Source organism: Aspergillus aculeatinus (genome assembly GCF_003184765.1).
Source record: "Aspergillus aculeatinus CBS 121060 unplaced genomic scaffold BO66scaffold_3, whole genome shotgun sequence".
In the NCBI taxonomy this organism is placed as follows: domain Eukaryota; kingdom Fungi; phylum Ascomycota; class Eurotiomycetes; order Eurotiales; family Aspergillaceae; genus Aspergillus; species Aspergillus aculeatinus.
Genome location: NW_020291472.1, coordinates 230,404 through 246,151, shown reverse-complemented (window position 1 = coordinate 246,151; position 15,748 = coordinate 230,404). Strand labels below are relative to the sequence as shown.

Sequence of the window (15,748 nt, the reverse complement as noted above, 5' to 3'; positions counted from 1 at the left end):
CTACCTATTTTAAGTATGGTTATTGTTACTGTCTGCCTCAGAACAATCTCTTGGTGATTTCAAGCTTGGTCATTGTTCGAGGCTGTCGAGTAGTTGACTAATCATCTTTTACCCAACTTAACTACTGTGTATACTAAGTAGTATAACGTTAGTAGGTAGTTAGTAACTTCTCTCTCTCTCACTCTCTTCTCTATTTATATTCCTCTCTAAACACCATCACCCGCTCAACTTCCTCCCCATCACCAGAATCCTCCACCCAAGCCCTCCATAACCCTCCGCAATTGAAGTCGAACACCACTTTTCCCCGCCGGAGCTTGGTTCTGTCGTCATCATCACCATGATCCATGACCACGGGATCCTCCAACTCAGCCTCTATACCAATAATACCCCCCTGACCTTCGCCCGTTGAGCCCCAACGATCCCCGGCCGAACGCTGCAACTCGCCGCCGGGCCCAGCAACGGCACTGACAGCCTCAGCCAACGAGGGTTTGGGGGTTGAGAAGCGGGAGGTGGCGCAAGCCGTCCGCGCCGCCGCCGTGCGAAGGAAGGAATCCCCATTGCCCGTCCCCGACACCGCAACCGCACGCCGCTTCTGCGCAGGAGTCGGCTCCAGCGGGTGCGCAATCAGCCATTCCTTCTCCGACTTTTGCGACTTTGGTGCAGTATCATCACCATCGTAACCCCGTCGAGCCAACCCATCCTCCTCCTCCTTCTCCTCCTCCTCCTCTCCCCACAAAGCCTCAAACATCCTATCAGCCCCATCCTTCACAAACCCCGGCAAACAATCTCCCAGAGTCAGATCCCAAAGCCCTCCGGCCTTCTCCCCCTTCTCGCCATCCACATCCACCAGACCACCACACCCCATCCCCTCAACCCCATCCTCCTCCCACGCCTCAGCCCAAAAGCCCGCCCCTAGGGTCGGCGTATCCCCAATCCTCCCCGGCAACTTATTCGTCAAGCCGCCGGTACTCGTAGCAACCGCCAGCCCGCCCCCGCGATCCAAACAAACACAGCCCACGGTCCCCTGACTCATCGAGATCTCCTCAGTCTCACCCCGCAACCCCCGCAGATGCTCCTCCCAGCGCCGCTGCGTGAAGAACCACTCATCGGGCATGAACTCCAACCCCCACTGCCGGGCCAGCACATCCTCCACATAAGGCGCCACCAGCTGCGAGTGCATACTGCCGCCATCCCCACCACCAGCACCCCGCTGGCCCCGCCCCTCCCGTTCCAGCACCTCCCTCGCCAACCGAACCGGATGCCTCACATTCCGCAGCCCCATCACGCCGACGCCGCGCTTGACGACCCGCCGCTCCGACAGCGGATGCCCCGGGTGCACCGAGGTGACCATGAGCGAGGCCTCCATCTCGATGGTGCCAGCGGCCGTGAAGACGCTGCCGCGGCCGCAGTTGAAGAGCGGGTCGTCCTCCATCAGGGAGACGGCGTGGACGGCGGCGTCGAGGGCCGAGGCGCCGCCCTCCAACAGGGCGCGGGTGGAGCGCAGGTAGTCGAGGAGGGAGGCGTGGTATTGCGCGTAGAGGTCGGGTGGGAGGGTGGCGCGGTGGATGGCGCCGGCGCCGCCGTGGAGGATGAGGGTGGGTTTGAAGAGGGGGGGGAGGGGGGAGGAGGGATTGTGGTTGTGGTCGGAGGGGTGGGAGTTGGAGGTCATTGTTGTGGGTGGCGGTGGTGCTGGCGGCTGGTTGGTTTCGTATACCGGGTGTAGGATCTGCAGAGAATAAAGACTCAGGCTGGTGGTGTGCTCAGCAGCCTTTGGGAGTTATGAGTTTCTGAGTTCGATTGAAAGAGGCGCTGAGAGGGGGAGGGATAAAGGTCGGCCGGGGGTTGATGGATTGTCTTGAGCGCGGCTTATCGGCTGGCACTGCAGACGCTCTTTGCCTGATTGGGATGGGTCGTCTGCCGTCACTCACTCACTCACTCACTCACTCCGTCACAATCTGCTCAGGGCTGCACAAATCAACTTCCCGATAAGCAATAGTCAATGACTACCAGAGGTAAAACTTCACTGTGTACGAAGTATCACATTATACCTGTTATCTGCATGTTAATGTACAAGAAAAATAAAAAGAGATAAAACAGTTCCCCCCGACTGATCCGGAGAGAACCTCTTCTTTTGAGATCTGCCCCTCTCAGAAAAGAAAAACACACAACAGAGAAAAAATACACAAGGATGCAAGGCTGTGTCATCCAAAATCGCCGACAAAAACCCACACTTCTTTATAGAAAAGACATCATAAGAGAGGGAGAGAGGGGAGGAGGATCGAAGCAAGGAGTCGAAAGGAACCTCTATACCATGCATCCTGAAATGATATGAACCAGCCCAACACCAGAGAAGAGAGACCACGGATAAGGATATGAGAAAGATGGGCATATTGCTGACAACGCGGGGATTCGTACGTTCCTAACTAGCATGAAATGGAGGAGAGTTTTAGGTGGTGGTGGATCAATTAAGCGACGGCCTTCTCGGGGGTCGGGGGAGGAGGAGGGAGCTAAAAGTCGATGAGATCATAGAGGTTAGCTCCTGATAAACTTTCCCAAGAAAAAGCTCGGGGGTCTTGATTCTTTTGCCAAACAAGCCACTGGCCAAACCATGCCCCGGGATAACAAAACCGGGATTAATTCTCACCTCGAGCTTTGTGTTGTCGGCCATCATTCTCTGGAACCCGATACCGACACCCTCAATAACAGCCAGGAAGACAGCACACATGATGGCCGAGTTACGGGCAGCCTTGACACCACCACGGACAGCCAGAGCACCACCAGTGAAGAAACCAGCAATAACTGCGAAGTAAATTAGCCATGTCGTCATGCCATGAAAACGCGCGCGATGCCGCGCCGCTCGCATTCGTGTACAGCTGTACAACAACGGATGAAAAAAACATACTGGCGTTGTAGGGATCCTCCTTCTTTCTGATACCCTTGATCGCACAGTCGAAGGTCGAGAAGAGACCACCCCAAACACCGAAGTTACCACCGAGAACGGGCGCACGAGCCTTGATGGCTGTGATGGCACCTATCCGACGCTCTCCGTAGGGGCTGTTTCTGAAACCCTTGACACCGTGCCAGACGGCACCACCGATAGCCTATACAGAAGGAAACAGTTTAGTTTGTGGGATCGATGGCGGAAATGCAAATGCAGCTGAGTGTGATTCAGCTTGGGAGTTCATTGATGACGTACACCCATACAGAAAGCACCGCCGAAGTCGCTCAGGGCAACCCAGGGGCAGGGATCTCTGGAGTGATCCATTGCGATATATGAATTAAAGCGAAGAAGAGGTGGAGAGAGAGGTCAAATGGCGAGCGTGCCCGGAGAAAGTCAAGTAGCTGTGGCAGGAGCTGCACGGTCGAGTAAGAGGTTGGGAGGACGGTGGTTTCGCAGTACCGTAAAAATCGAACTCGACGGAAATGTGATGCGAGTTGCAGGGAGAGAGATCGGGTCGGGAGATCGAGTCGAGGTGGTGCACGACAGGCTGGCAGAAGCAGTCTTTAATGGACAAACTCTGGGGTCGGGGAACGGAGAGCGAAGGCGGATCGCAACAATAAGTTTCTGGCTTTTTTCGCCGGGAAAACGTGACTTGTTCCCCCCAGGCCCAGGTCACGTGCCGATAACCAGCCCGGAATCTCCCTTCCAAAACATTGTCCAACCCAGTCCGAACCCAGTCTGTGAGTGGCGAGTCGGGAAGACGAGGAGGAAAGTATGCATTCCAACTGACAGGGATTCCATCAAAGTTTTCTTCCTCTCCTTTTGTCCTTGAGTGCTTTTCTTAGAGTCAAAGGCCCGAGCGCTTTGTCTGGCCGACTCATCCGGACTTTGTGTCTCTCTGACGCCATGCTGATGATAAGAGATCAATGTCGGTGGTTGCTAGCGAGTGTGCTATACATTCTTCCTTTGTGTTGTCTACCTTACAACAGGCTAGAGATGTGCACGACATTTACCATGTTTAGCCTTAGAAAGCTCCACGTCAAGTAAACGCTTAGCCTATGTATATCGTTGGGAGCTTTCCGCTCACACTTCACAACCATGGAGGCACCACCTATCTGCGGCATATTTGAATCAACAAAGTCAACTCGCTAAGCAAGATAATGCATGATAAAGTTTGATTTTTTCAGTACATAGTACTACAGTAAGTGGGTCCAGCCTCAAGATAGATGGCATCAACTACGATGGCAAGTTCCAGATGAAGTTCAACGCTCCTCCTCCATAAGCGGGAAATTGCCCACAACTATTGATTCCAAAGGGTGCCATCGACGGATCAAACGGTAGGGAAAGCCAATCATCCCCGGCGATATCGTTGAGCTGGGGAAACAGGCTCACGTCCGCCAGGCTCTGCGACACGGGGGTCTCGGCCATGGGGGCAGGATTGTCGCTTTCTGTACTCTGTTGAGGAATCATTGAGCTGCGAGTCGTGGTTCCATGACTGTTCTTAGCAGATTTGGAAGATGCAAGCAGATTTCGACGCAGGCGCGACACGTGCATCTCCAGCAATTCGGCGTATCGGGTGCTTAGGTGAATATCGTCAAGAGCATTCGACTTCAGCACCTGTACGCAGCGCTCCAGTATATCTAGTGACTCGCGCAGTCTTGCTGGACGAGTGCCTAGGCTTAGGGCTTTCATCAGGAAGATAGAGGAACTGGTGATTCTCAAGAAGATTCGGACCGGAGAGAACCGCAGAGCTCCTGAGTCACCAAGTTCGATGACCTTCTGCAGGATCTGACAGCATCCATCAATCACTTCCTGAATATAGTTGTAGTCAATCGGATCGATATGCATAGCGCGGACTTCTTCCACGTTCGAGTCGTTGTCCGCAACTATGCGCTCCACAACTGCCTGCATCCCCACTGAGTGCGTGTAGACCCGCACGAAGTTGTATTCAATGAAGAGAATGTCGTAGAAATGTTTGCTAAGCACTGCGCCATAGATCAATCAGCATATCATGGCAAAGACTGTTTTCGCAGTACCCAAGGAACACATACCGTCATGCCGAAGATGCTGCTCCTTCCATTTCTGCAGAAGAGGGCAGAAGTGGTCCAGCAAGTCGATATAACGCCCACTGTGCAGCTGCTGCCTCGCGAACGTTATCGAAGGGAAGAACATATCCGTCACATTCTTGGCCAATTTTGTGAGATCCATCCAAGAGTCCATCAACGCCAACCATTCATCTTCTGAATGGCTCACATCCCTAGTCGTCTGCCGACCGAGTATTGTATGATTCAAGCTCTGCGGCATGAGTGAAACACATCCAATCCGCCAAGCCAGCTGATTGATGTAGACGTACAGAAGGCGCTGCACTCGAAGCCTGCGCAGTTTGATTTGATCATTTGAGATGAAACCCTCATATAATGACGCATAGTCGCACTTCTTATCATCGAGTTCGAAGATCCCCAACTCGTGTGCTAGCGACAGCGCGGATCCCAGTAACATCCAGGACATCTGATCCGATCTTCTGGCAGGCTCGACCATGTCTTCCAGCCATCGGTTTGACGACGAATCATCTTGATTCTGGGGCTCAGGGACCAGAACCAAGTCTGAATCCCACCCGTCACTTTCAGGGGGAAAGTGCAATGATCGGGGATGCCATTCCGACATCAAGAGCAGTGCTTCAATGGTCCCGATGCTCCTATTTTTCGCATGCGACGATCTTTCCTGCCCGAATACCAGTCGCATCACGAGATGTTGGCAATGCTGCCAGAGACGGTGGTGAATAAAGAAGTTCCGGGACTCGCCTCCAGCACCGGGCAACACATGATACCGAGACGATAGCATCAATATAGCGCAACACAAAGCCGGATCACAAGTGATCAGATGCTTGTGGTTACTATGATCGGCATAGAAATTGGTCAAGATTGGGGATAGAGGAACCATGTTCTTGAAAAACCTGCAAGCGTCAAGATATGTTTATAACAAGGTCGAAGTAGATATACGTACAGGTCAATCAAGGTTACCGCTTCTCTTGAAGTGAACCACCCCATTCTGACGAATCGGCAGGTCTCCCAGACCTTGAGCACATCTTCCGATGCAGGTGAAAGCTGTACCGGGCGCTTCGCCTTGGCCAAGGCTTCTGTAGGGTACTTGAACTGCGGCGGGTTCATGGTACTGTTGTCCACGGCTCTGCCATGCGAGGCATTATCCTGTATAGTTTGTGATTGCGACTGAAACTCATTGGCCATGTTCTCCTGGCTGTGGGCTACGGCGGCCTCAAAAAGGATATTCAAAGCGTCATTCCCACTCGAGACCACGGTCCGCATCATTGAATTCGCCAGATTCGACGTTGCTGGGTGCTGGCTCGAGCGTGTCTCAGTGTCGTAAGAGTGGTGGAAGCTTCTGTCACCATCTGCATGGTTATTATTATCACCACCTGGACGCTGGTCCACCCCTCGCGGCATGCTATCCGGCAATTTCCGTGTTCGGGATGCGTATAAATCAGGAACAGAAGAGTGGTGCGATCTCCTAGTATCGTGTTGTGGTTCAGTGCCTTCGCTACCTACTCTTTCGTCAAAAACTTGTAAAACATCCTCTGGCACGCTTCGACGCCGAGTCCGTTGCATATCAAAGGGTTGAGACTGAAGTGAGCTGTTGCTTCTACCAGTAGTGCTATTGTCCATGGTACGGTCATCAAACACTTGGAGCACATCATGAGTAAGATCGCGGCGCCCAGTCCGTGTTTCAGAAGTGTGATTCGTATGCGATCCCCCGCTTTCATTCTCAGGCATGCTGCCGTTACCAAAGGGGCTGTCAGCGCCGACTTTTAAAACGTCGTCGGGTAGCTCCCGGTCCTGTCTGGTATGGTCCGACAACCTGCGACGTGTACTCGGCGACGGCATGGGTGCATCTTCCGAAAGACCTATTGAAAGGAGTCAACATCAGGTTCTGAAGCATTGCTTGATACAAAGAAACCAAGCACAAGCACAGACGGTAATAGATGCACCAGCACCAGCACCGCGGAACACCTACCGCGTTTATTGCTTCTTTCCCACGCCCGCTTCTCACTGAAGATGCACTCCCTCTGTTCCCTTCGACATTTCGCGCAGGGAGGCCCTATCGGAAAGCCGTCCTGGTCGGTTCCGAGGTTGCATTTGGCCTTGCGTTGCCGACACGAGAGACAGGCCTTGTAGGTCCGTTGGTAGGTCCGCGTCGGAGTGTCGCCGTAGCGGGCGGACGGCCTCCTGACTTCCATGATGGGTGGAGTTCCAGCTCAACCAATAACATCGCAGAAACAAGTCAAAATTCCGACCCAAGGATTTGGCAGCAAGGCCGCAATCGTAGAATGCGGGAGCCTAGGAATCAGCCCAGATGGGTACCGAACGATTTGCGCGTGGAAGAGAGAGAAACGCAACGAGGGGGGGGGGACCGGAGCGGAGACCAGGAGGGTAAACGGAAATAGCCGTCGTTTCCCGCTCCCTTGGCGGAGAAGGGAAACATCCGGCGCGAAGCTTCGGTTTGTATCAATGCAAAGATTACCTGAGAATTTTATTATTTACCCGATGCCATATCGTGGTGCTCGCACACATATAAAGTCATGGAACCTATATTTCTGAGGCCATTGAAATGAGATTTTCTGGCAAAGTCCTCCAATTTTGTGGCCTGTAACTCATACCTTCTCCGATAAGGCAATTTCCCTAAGCACTAATGCTCAGAGCCATAATTTCAGACATTAGACATTCATTGATTTGTCCGCACAGGATGTATCTGGTACATGGCAGCCTTCATTGGAGGGGAGACAAGATAGACAAAGGTAAAGAAGCTCGACACAGCTTCGAGATACGGGAAGGTTTATGCAGATTCCTTGATTAGACGTGCAGCTCGATGCATCAGCACTGTAATATTTTCACAAAAAGCAGGGATGGACTGGCATGACGACGAAGATTAACAGCAAGTTAATACTACTTGTGATTTCTAGCCTGGGAAACCGAAAACATGCATTTCATATTCATCTAATTTTGTAGGAGACTGAAGACCCATTATAATCTGTCCTGATTTATAATTCAATGAAGTCTTCATCGACATCCCAGAAACCCATGCAACACGTCATCATCAGCTTGACTATCGTCCAAAATTATTCGTCAAAGTGCGTTTATTTGTGGGCTGGCTTTGATTAGTTCGAGGATCTCTCTGACTGTAGATCGAAATGACTTACGGATACCCTCCTCAGGCTGGGGCTCAATGCCAACAACCTCGGCGGCGTTCTTGGTCTCAGCGGCAGTCTTGTCATCCTTCATGAAGGGGAAGGCCAGAACCTCCTTGATGCTGTAGTTGTCCGTCAAGAACATGACCAGACGGTCGATACCCATACCCCAACCACCGGTGGGAGGCAGACCGTACTCCAAGCTGGTACAGAAGTTCTCGTCAATGAGCTGGGCCTCGTCATCACCCTGGTCCTTCTGGCGAGCCTGCTCCTCGAAACGGAGACGCTGGTCGAAGGGGTCGTTCAACTCGGTGTAGGCGTTAACAATCTCCTTCTTGCAGACGAAAGCCTCGAAACGCTCGCACAGACCGACGTTCTCGCGGTGGTACTTGGCTAGAGGAGACATCATCTGGGGGTGGCCAGTGATGAAGGTGGGGTTGACACAGGTCTCCTCAATGAACTCGCCAACCAGCTTGTCGAGCATACGGGCGTTGGTCATGGGGGGAGAGCACTCAACACCGGTCTTCTTGAGGATGCGCTTGAGGAACTCGTTGGTCTCAGCGGTGTGAAGCTGGTCACCAGCAGGGAACTTCTCGCCGGTGGCTTCCTCCAGAGCGGGGATCATCTCCACACGGCGCCAGGGAGCCTTCCAGTTCACGTTGTAGACCTCACCAGACTGGGTGTGGAAAGTGGTCTCGTAGCCTCCAGTGACGTGCTTGACCAAGCCAGAGACAAGCTCCTCGGTCAAGTTCATGACATCGTGGACATCGGCATAGGCCCAGTAGAACTCGCAAGTGGTGAATTCGGGGTTGTGGGTCAAATCAATACCCTCGTTACGGAACTGACGACCCAGTTCGTAGACACGCTCCAGACCACCAACGATCAGCATCTTCAGGTACAGTTCGGGGGCAACACGCATGAACAGGTTCATGTCCAGGTCGTTGTGGTGAGTGATGAAAGGCTTGGCGGTGGCACCACCGGCAATGGCGTTCATCATGGGGGTCTCGACCTCGACGAAGTCGCGGCTGTCAAAGTAGTTGCGAACGTAGGAGACGATCTTGGCGCGAGTGAGGAAGACGTTGCGGGAGCGGTCGTTCATGATGAGATCCAGGTAGCGCTGGCGGTAACGCTGCTCCTTGTCCTGCAGACCGAAGTGCTCGGAGGGGATGGCGTGCAAGCAGGGGGCGAGGAGAACAACCTCTGAGGCGAAGATGGACAGCTCACCATCCTCACGGTTCTTGGGGTTACTGCGACCGGGGAAACCGACAATACCAACAATGTCACCACGGCGAAGGTGCTCGTGCTGGGCCTCGAAGGAAGCGTCGCCGGCAATGTTCTGAGCCTGGCAGACAACCTGCACCTTGACACCCTCGGCACGGATATCGTAGAAGATCAGCTTGGAACCGGACGCGCGCTTGGTGAAGATACGACCAGCGATGCGGACGGTGACATCGGGCTTCTGCTCGCCCTTGGCGAGACCCTCGTACTCCTTGAGGTACTTCCGGAGGTCATCGGTGACCTGGAACTTGTGGGGGTAGGGGTCGGGCTGCTTGGTCTCGCGAAGCTTGTTGATTCTCTTGCTGCGGATCTCGAAATATTGCTATAATTGTTCAAGTTATCGAATATGGTTAGCAAGTATTGCGCGATGGAATGACTCAGGTGATGGCGGGGTACGACTTACGTTGGGGGTCAGGTTGGCCTCATCGTCTTCAGCAGATGTCTTCTTGACAGGCTTGGGAGGAGCAGCAGCCTCACGCTCCTTCTTCTTGGCCTCCTTCTCGCGCTGCTTCTGGCGTCTCTTGAGTTCGGACTTGGAGACCTTCTCTCCGGTGACCTCGTCGAGGATAAGGTTGGCCAACGAGGCCTCAGCCTGTTGGACGGCAGTGTTGTCGGCCATGATGAATCAGTGAGGCTTAAAGTACCGCAACAGGGACTTAGACTCCTCTATGACAAATGAAAGACGTTTAGAGAGAAGGAGGGGAAAGGAGATGACACACGGAGCAGCGGGTTTGGTGGGTTGGAAGTCGGCGAGAGAGAATTTTGGGCGGGAGACAAGGCGGGCGACGGTGATTGGGTAGGGAGGGGCAGCTCCCCCACGCCCGCCCCTCCTTCGATTCAATCATGGATGACTCAATAATTTCACGCCGGGCGGTTTGTCGGGCTATTGCTGCCTCAGGCTGAGAAGAAACGCTGCCTCTGCACGAGATCACATCGTAAGAGTTGAGAATTACAGAAACACGGAGTAGCATCCCAATCTTGAATATTTTGGTTACTTCAGATCTTCTTTCTGTAAACTAGTATAGTGTACAATCCGATACCAACGCTATCAATCCTTATCATTGGCAGGCAGGGCTTAGGGCTTAGGGCATGCGGATGGGGTTTTGATCTATCGCTCTCTCTTTCTATATCCGCGTACCCCGCCTTCCACCCTTCAACCCACCCCAAGTTCCTTGTCTCTGGCTCTACTCAATTGTCCCGATCACTCGTCTGCATATAGACTCTCACACAGACGTATCCATACTCGAAGCGAAAGGTGCCCAATCGTCCTGAGGTTGGGACTTGACCAGCATACTGTCGTACACGTCTTCGGGCTCGTCCTTCTTGGCAGCCGACAGCCATGTCTGCGCCTTGACAATCTTCTCCTTCTCGCGTTGGAGAACCAGTCGGCGATGTTGGCGCTCTGGCTCCTCTGCCATGAGATCGCAGCATCTCTCAAACACTAGGTAGGGAACGTTAGCAGTTGCCCTGTTCGAAACCATAAACAACACTCACTGTCATGATCGTTGATATGTAGCTCGCGTTGAACTTCTTCGATCAATTGGCCGCGGCACTTGGAGAAGAGCTTTGTATGGGTGCTCTGGCAGATCAAGTCGACGAAACGAGAGCTCGCAACATCATAGTAACCTCGCGCATACTGACGGAGAGGGCAGTTAGCCACGTAACCGTAGATCCCTATGAATCTCAACCTACCGCCATGATTCTCATTTCCGGGAGGTACTGATCCGGACCCAGTGCTGCCTCCAACTCCTGTGGCTTCTCCATCATGCTATCGAGTTCTTTCTCACGGCGAATATCCCCCTGTGGGTATCTGCCAATACGGTCTTGGTACAAAGCGTAGCGACATCTGTTTCGAGCGCCTACGAGAACACCAAACCCATGTTTCATGGCCTGCTCTAGCGCTGATCCGTTCATCGTAAAAGGATTGTTATGTTCCATCTCATATACTTCTTCTGCCCAGTTGATGTGCTGCTGGTGAAGCTTCTGTAAGTATTGCTCCACAATTCGGCGTATTTCGCGATAGAGGTTAGTCCGCTGATACTGCACAAAGACCTCATCAACTTGCTCCAGCAGTATCTTTTTCACTAGGGTATGGCTTTCATCCAAGAAAATGGTCAATGGCGCTTTCCAGTGTTTCACGCTCCGCTGATTCAGTATTTCGATTGCTTTTGGATCGATTTGGTCTGGAAGACACCCTCGCGTGGCAGCTTCGTTGCATTCCCGAATTTCTTCCCAGGTGAAATTCTTGATCTCGCGACGGACCTTATCAAATGGCCTAAAACTGTCTAAGTCCGGTGTAAATCTCCTCTTGGCATCCGGTGTATCGCCGTGGTTCAAGGCCTTGCGCTTTGCTGGAGTTGGGGGAGGGGGTTGGACTATAGTGACTTCGCTATCTGAGTCATCAGCCTTCTGACTGTACATCGCTTTCTCACGCTCCTCGGCTTGAGAGGATATCTTGATACTTGGCCGGGTTTCTCTCAGCACCCTTTTGAAGTCGATTGCTAGATGATACCACATCTTCAGCAGCGGATAGTCAACCGAGCCGCCGTCCATATGCGCCTGCACGCGCTCCCTGAAATTGTTCAGCATCTGACACAGAATGAATGGACTGCTCGCCGAAGGAGGATCCGGCAAGGTTTGGAGCTCAGCATCGATACGTTGAGATTTGGCTTTAATCTGTTCGATGACCTTAGGAAGACAACCTTGGATTTGGTCCAGTAGAAGGCTTGAGAGTGCTGTCTGCAACTTTCTGGTTCCAAACTTCTCTTGATATGCGGCAAGTTCTGTTGCCCACGGCTCTGAAGCAAAGAACGCATCCTCTTCACCACGCGCTTGAGCATGCTGGATCGTGGGGTCTGGATTGTTGCGGATCACATAGTAGCCGTGTCCAAGCTTGAATTTGTCTCCTTCCAAAATCTCCAGCCATTGAACGTATGACTCCCCGGATTGGATTCGATCGGGCTTTGTAAGCACTCCCAAAGTTCTCGCCTTTGCACCCTTTACCTCCCTCATGAGGCGAGCAGCACTGGAGTTGGTCGCATCATTTGTCATCGGCAAGGTCAACAGCACGATGCAGTTTGCTTGAGTAATGTATTCTTTAACAAGATTCTCGACCATAGCAACCAGATATCTGTCCCTTTCGTGCTCGGCCTGGCTTATAACACCAGGTAGATCGTAAAATGACAAGCTTGGGAAGCCAGGAGCGGAAATATCGAGTCGCACTACATTGGGTGAGAACTTGGCCTGACAATAATTCTCATCTGTTTCAAAATTCTGCCCAGGAATGTACTCAGCTGTCGGTCTTCCTGGGTTCAGAATAGCCAGTTGGGCCCATCGGATCGCCTCTTCGACATCATCTCTATCGCTCAAGGTAATGAACAGCTCGTCCTCCTGATCCTGAACATGCCAAGGGCCGAAAGGATGTGACTTCTTAGACACTTTATCAACTCTTTGACTCGTGTCATAAAAGTATTTCCTCGACAGGTATACACGGCACGTCCAAGGTTGGTCGGGATCGCTTTCAGTGAGATTAATCTCCATCGGGCACCGAGTACAGGTTCCTGCCGCGCGTGGGACTTTAATCTCGCTCATACCCTCGATAAGAGAGCTCTTGCCCGCACTCTGATCGCCTATAACGCAGATTCTGGGGAGAGCAATCTGGCTGTCTTCAATACCGAGGTGTCGCAGATCTTGGATCTTCTTCACCAGAGCCTTCATGTCGTGAGTGATGATATTGATCGAGTCATTTTTCAATGGCGATGGACGAGACATCTCGGCCGACTTTGCTCGGATCACGGCTTGGGGATGTGAGTCAGAAGTGAAGCCGAGTTTGATAGAAGAATCTGGCACTTACTCGATAAATGCTCCGCCATTTTGACAGACGGTGGCTGGAGCAAAGGTGATGCCGACACGGAGATGGCACGAAGTTCAACCGAAATAGGGGAGAGTGAGAGGCTGTAGGAAGCTGTAGGTATGGGCGCTTCACACAGAAGAAGAAAAAGAGGTAAACTTCGACAAGAAGATCCCACCCCAGGGTGAGTAACAATTTGTATGGGCGATAATCTAGAGAAGAAGATGAAGAGGAGAGGGAGGAGAAAATGATTGGAAATGAGATCCAAAAGTAGGCAGATTTATACCGAGGGGATGTGGAAGGGAAGTTGACAAAGCAACACCGGTAGTATATTATTCTGTCACACACACAGAAGGCCGTAAACGACACATTCACTTAGAGTGGTAGAGATACAGGTGGCTGTGGAGTTGATAGATCAACTTACAGCCCTGCAGCAACCCTTACCAAACTCTTTACGGAGTAATGCTAGCGGCACTACGACCATTCACTGAAAAGCTGTCACTGACATGCCGTTTCCATTACATCCAGATATAATCAGCTTGAACAGACGAGGTATTCTCTAAAACATCTGCTAAGCATCCACCATCTTGGGACAAATCTACGAGTACTCTCATGTTCGCTCATGACATCATTTGACATCTTGATTCTATGCTAAGCCGAGATCAGCCCTTTCTAAAGTTCGTACAAGCGTAGAGCTGGAGCTGAAGCTGAAGCAGCTTGGTAGATTAAATAATGGACTTCTGGTAACGTAACTAAGGTATGGATTCATCACTATTCCTCCTCTTCTTCGTCATCCGGAATATAGTCCACATTCTCGTCTTCGCTCTCCGGGCTGAAAAATTCGATGGCACGCCGACAAGCAAATTGCGGAATAAGCCCTGCCATCCACTCACAGAGTAGATCCGTATCGATACCGAGTCTTTGAGATACGTCAAGATTTGGGAAGCTATCATGCAGTGCCAATGGGATCATGTCACCAGCATAGATATAAGGCACGGAATCTTGGTCAGGGGTGGGAAATAGGCGCTGTTAAACAATATTCAGGATTAGTTATCACCACGTCTACTGCGAGTACGTAGGACAACTTACAGTACGGCTACCGCGTAGTCGTGGCTTAGAGTGCATCAAGTCCCAAACCTCAATGTCAGCTGAAATGGTACCGATCCAATCTTCAACTTGGATGTGTTCTAAAACCTCATATTCAGTAAACGGCTCGGGCGTCACAGACGCATCGTGGGCGCTCTTCTCCAAGTATGTGGCATTGTTTGGTTTCCCCAGGCCGTTGCCGAAGCGCAAGAGAAGTCTAGCAGCGCGGTCTCGAAAACCTGGATCTGTGTGTGAGGTGCGAGAATTCAGATCTTCTTCGATCTTGACCAGAATAGCCAGTTGCGCAGGCTGATAATGCTCGAAGTATTGGAGCATATCTCGGTGAAGATCTTCTCGCGATTCTGAAAATCCGACTTCCAGCACGATTGGATTATAGATCGTATGATTACCAGGATGACGGAAGGTGATTATGTTATCAGGTATTTTGTTTCGCAGCTGCCGCTTGATTCCTTTTCCTTTGATGACTCCGTTGCAGTGAATACTCAGTTGGTGGTTTGACAGATAACGACACAATTCACGCGGTAGGATCGTTGAACGCTGGTCGAGAATGTTCAACACGAGAGTATCAATGACAGAATTCAATGGGCATTCTCCCATGATCACCAAAATGCTGCCGCAGTAGAAGTATCGAACCCGATAGGTATCTAGCACTCGGATCAACCTCGGCGAGTCCTCGATGTCAAGGCCGGTGTCGAGCATCAGTTGGTCCACCTCGAACAAACTAGTTTGGATGAAAAAAACGACTTCTGCTATAACTTGGTTGAGGCGCGTGCTTTTCTCTGTGGGCTTCGGTATGATCATGCGCATCCCAGCCGGGGAAGCCTTTAAGGTTGTAATTGTAGACATGTTCGGAGGTGATAACATGATGGCGGCAAGTTAGCTGCAAAGCAAAGGGCACTGAAATGGGTGGACGATAAATCGAGTTTCCGAGGCAGGAGTGATGAGAAAAATGAGTGTGAGTAGGAGCGCGTTAGGGGAGGGGCGTGGGTTTTAAAGATTTTTGGAAGTTGTGTCATCAGGGTGTCAGGCTCGGAAGTAGAAGACGGATAAGCATGAACTCGGGACCCTGTCCCAGAATCAGGTGTCAAAGACATGAGAAAGTCAAATTCAACTTATGCACTTATAACTGTTCTAGAAAGCAGTTTTTTTGAAAAGAGACAAGCTTCAGCAATGCTCAAGGTGCATGGATGAATAAAAATCTATGTGTTTGGAGACGAAATTCTTTTCAGAGAAAACCTCACATGATGGTGGATACTGGAAGGCAGAGACATGGTGGATGGAAGGTAGGAGGAGGGGGGAGGAGCCACTACTTATACAGCAGTCTTGACCAGGGGCTCATTACCAAGGTGATGAATATCTTGTGTGCCAGGGA

The 15,748-nt window shown here is 51.6% G+C and overlaps 6 protein-coding genes across 6 annotated transcripts; all 6 read right to left on the bottom strand.

Annotated features, from left to right (window-relative positions):
* Positions 1-196: 196 nt before the first annotated feature.
* On the bottom strand, positions 197-1,612 carry BO66DRAFT_300995 (isoaspartyl peptidase/L-asparaginase; the record flags this gene model as incomplete). The annotated part of the gene is made up of 2 exons (XM_025643211.1): positions 197-700; positions 770-1,612. Coding segments are annotated over 2 exons (1,347 nt in total), but the record flags the coding sequence as incomplete, so codon positions are not given.
* A 435-nt stretch (positions 1,613-2,047) lies between these two features.
* On the bottom strand, positions 2,048-3,544 carry BO66DRAFT_387963 (protein transporter TIM17). Its single transcript, XM_025646436.1, has 4 exons — positions 3,197-3,544; positions 2,903-3,101; positions 2,645-2,799; positions 2,048-2,507 (listed from the first exon to the last, which is right to left on the bottom strand). Exons 1-4 carry the CDS (start codon positions 3,263-3,265, stop codon positions 2,466-2,468), a joined length of 465 nt encoding a protein of 154 aa, XP_025508312.1. The 5' UTR covers positions 3,266-3,544; the 3' UTR covers positions 2,048-2,465.
* A 143-nt stretch (positions 3,545-3,687) lies between these two features.
* Positions 3,688-7,193, bottom strand: BO66DRAFT_364684 (putative C6 transcription factor; the record flags this gene model as incomplete). The annotated part of the gene is made up of 5 exons (XM_025645178.1): positions 3,688-4,926; positions 4,993-5,894; positions 5,945-6,374; positions 6,741-6,860; positions 6,965-7,193. 5 exons carry the CDS (start codon positions 7,191-7,193, stop codon positions 4,178-4,180), a joined length of 2,430 nt encoding a protein of 809 aa, XP_025508311.1. The 3' UTR covers positions 3,688-4,177.
* A 590-nt stretch (positions 7,194-7,783) lies between these two features.
* Positions 7,784-10,152, bottom strand: BO66DRAFT_340182 (lysine--tRNA ligase KRS1). The gene is made up of 2 exons (XM_025644400.1): positions 9,823-10,152; positions 7,784-9,741 (listed from the first exon to the last, which is right to left on the bottom strand). Exons 1-2 carry the CDS (start codon positions 10,036-10,038, stop codon positions 8,080-8,082), a joined length of 1,878 nt encoding a protein of 625 aa, XP_025508310.1. The 5' UTR covers positions 10,039-10,152; the 3' UTR covers positions 7,784-8,079.
* Positions 10,153-10,391: 239 nt separating this feature from the next.
* On the bottom strand, positions 10,392-13,543 carry BO66DRAFT_364678 (putative dynamin GTPase). Its single transcript, XM_025645177.1, has 4 exons — positions 13,273-13,543; positions 11,112-13,216; positions 10,914-11,055; positions 10,392-10,860 (listed from the first exon to the last, which is right to left on the bottom strand). Exons 1-4 carry the CDS (start codon positions 13,289-13,291, stop codon positions 10,643-10,645), a joined length of 2,484 nt encoding a protein of 827 aa, XP_025508309.1. The 5' UTR covers positions 13,292-13,543; the 3' UTR covers positions 10,392-10,642.
* A 347-nt stretch (positions 13,544-13,890) lies between these two features.
* BO66DRAFT_467777 (uncharacterized protein) lies at positions 13,891-15,642 on the bottom strand. Its single transcript, XM_025652599.1, has 2 exons — positions 14,359-15,642; positions 13,891-14,295 (listed from the first exon to the last, which is right to left on the bottom strand). The coding sequence occupies exons 1-2, from the start codon at positions 15,238-15,240 to the stop codon at positions 14,041-14,043; spliced, it is 1,137 nt and encodes a 378-aa protein (XP_025508308.1). The 5' UTR covers positions 15,241-15,642; the 3' UTR covers positions 13,891-14,040.
* Positions 15,643-15,748: the final 106 nt, after the last annotated feature.

Coding starts and splice junctions, on each gene's coding strand:
- BO66DRAFT_387963 (XM_025646436.1), bottom strand. CDS start 3,265: ATGGATCACTCCAGAGATCCCTGCCCCTGGGTTGCCCTGAGCGACTTC. Junction 3,102..3,196: donor GCGGTGCTTTCTGTATGGGT/GTACGTCATCAA, acceptor CCTTCTGTATAG/GCTATCGGTGGTGCCGTCTG. Junction 2,508..2,644: donor CCGACAACACAAAGCTCGAG/GTGAGAATTAAT, acceptor ATCGACTTTTAG/CTCCCTCCTCCTCCCCCGAC.
- BO66DRAFT_364678 (XM_025645177.1), bottom strand. Junction 11,056..11,111: donor CGGAAATGAGAATCATGGCG/GTAGGTTGAGAT, acceptor CCTCTCCGTCAG/TATGCGCGAGGTTACTATGA. Junction 10,861..10,913: donor ACATATCAACGATCATGACA/GTGAGTGTTGTT, acceptor TTCCCTACCTAG/TGTTTGAGAGATGCTGCGAT.
- BO66DRAFT_467777 (XM_025652599.1), bottom strand. CDS start 15,240: ATGTTATCACCTCCGAACATGTCTACAATTACAACCTTAAAGGCTTCC. Junction 14,296..14,358: donor GACTACGCGGTAGCCGTACT/GTAAGTTGTCCT, acceptor ATTGTTTAACAG/CGCCTATTTCCCACCCCTGA.
- BO66DRAFT_340182 (XM_025644400.1), bottom strand. CDS start 10,038: ATGGCCGACAACACTGCCGTCCAACAGGCTGAGGCCTCGTTGGCCAAC. Junction 9,742..9,822: donor AGGCCAACCTGACCCCCAAC/GTAAGTCGTACC, acceptor GAACAATTATAG/CAATATTTCGAGATCCGCAG.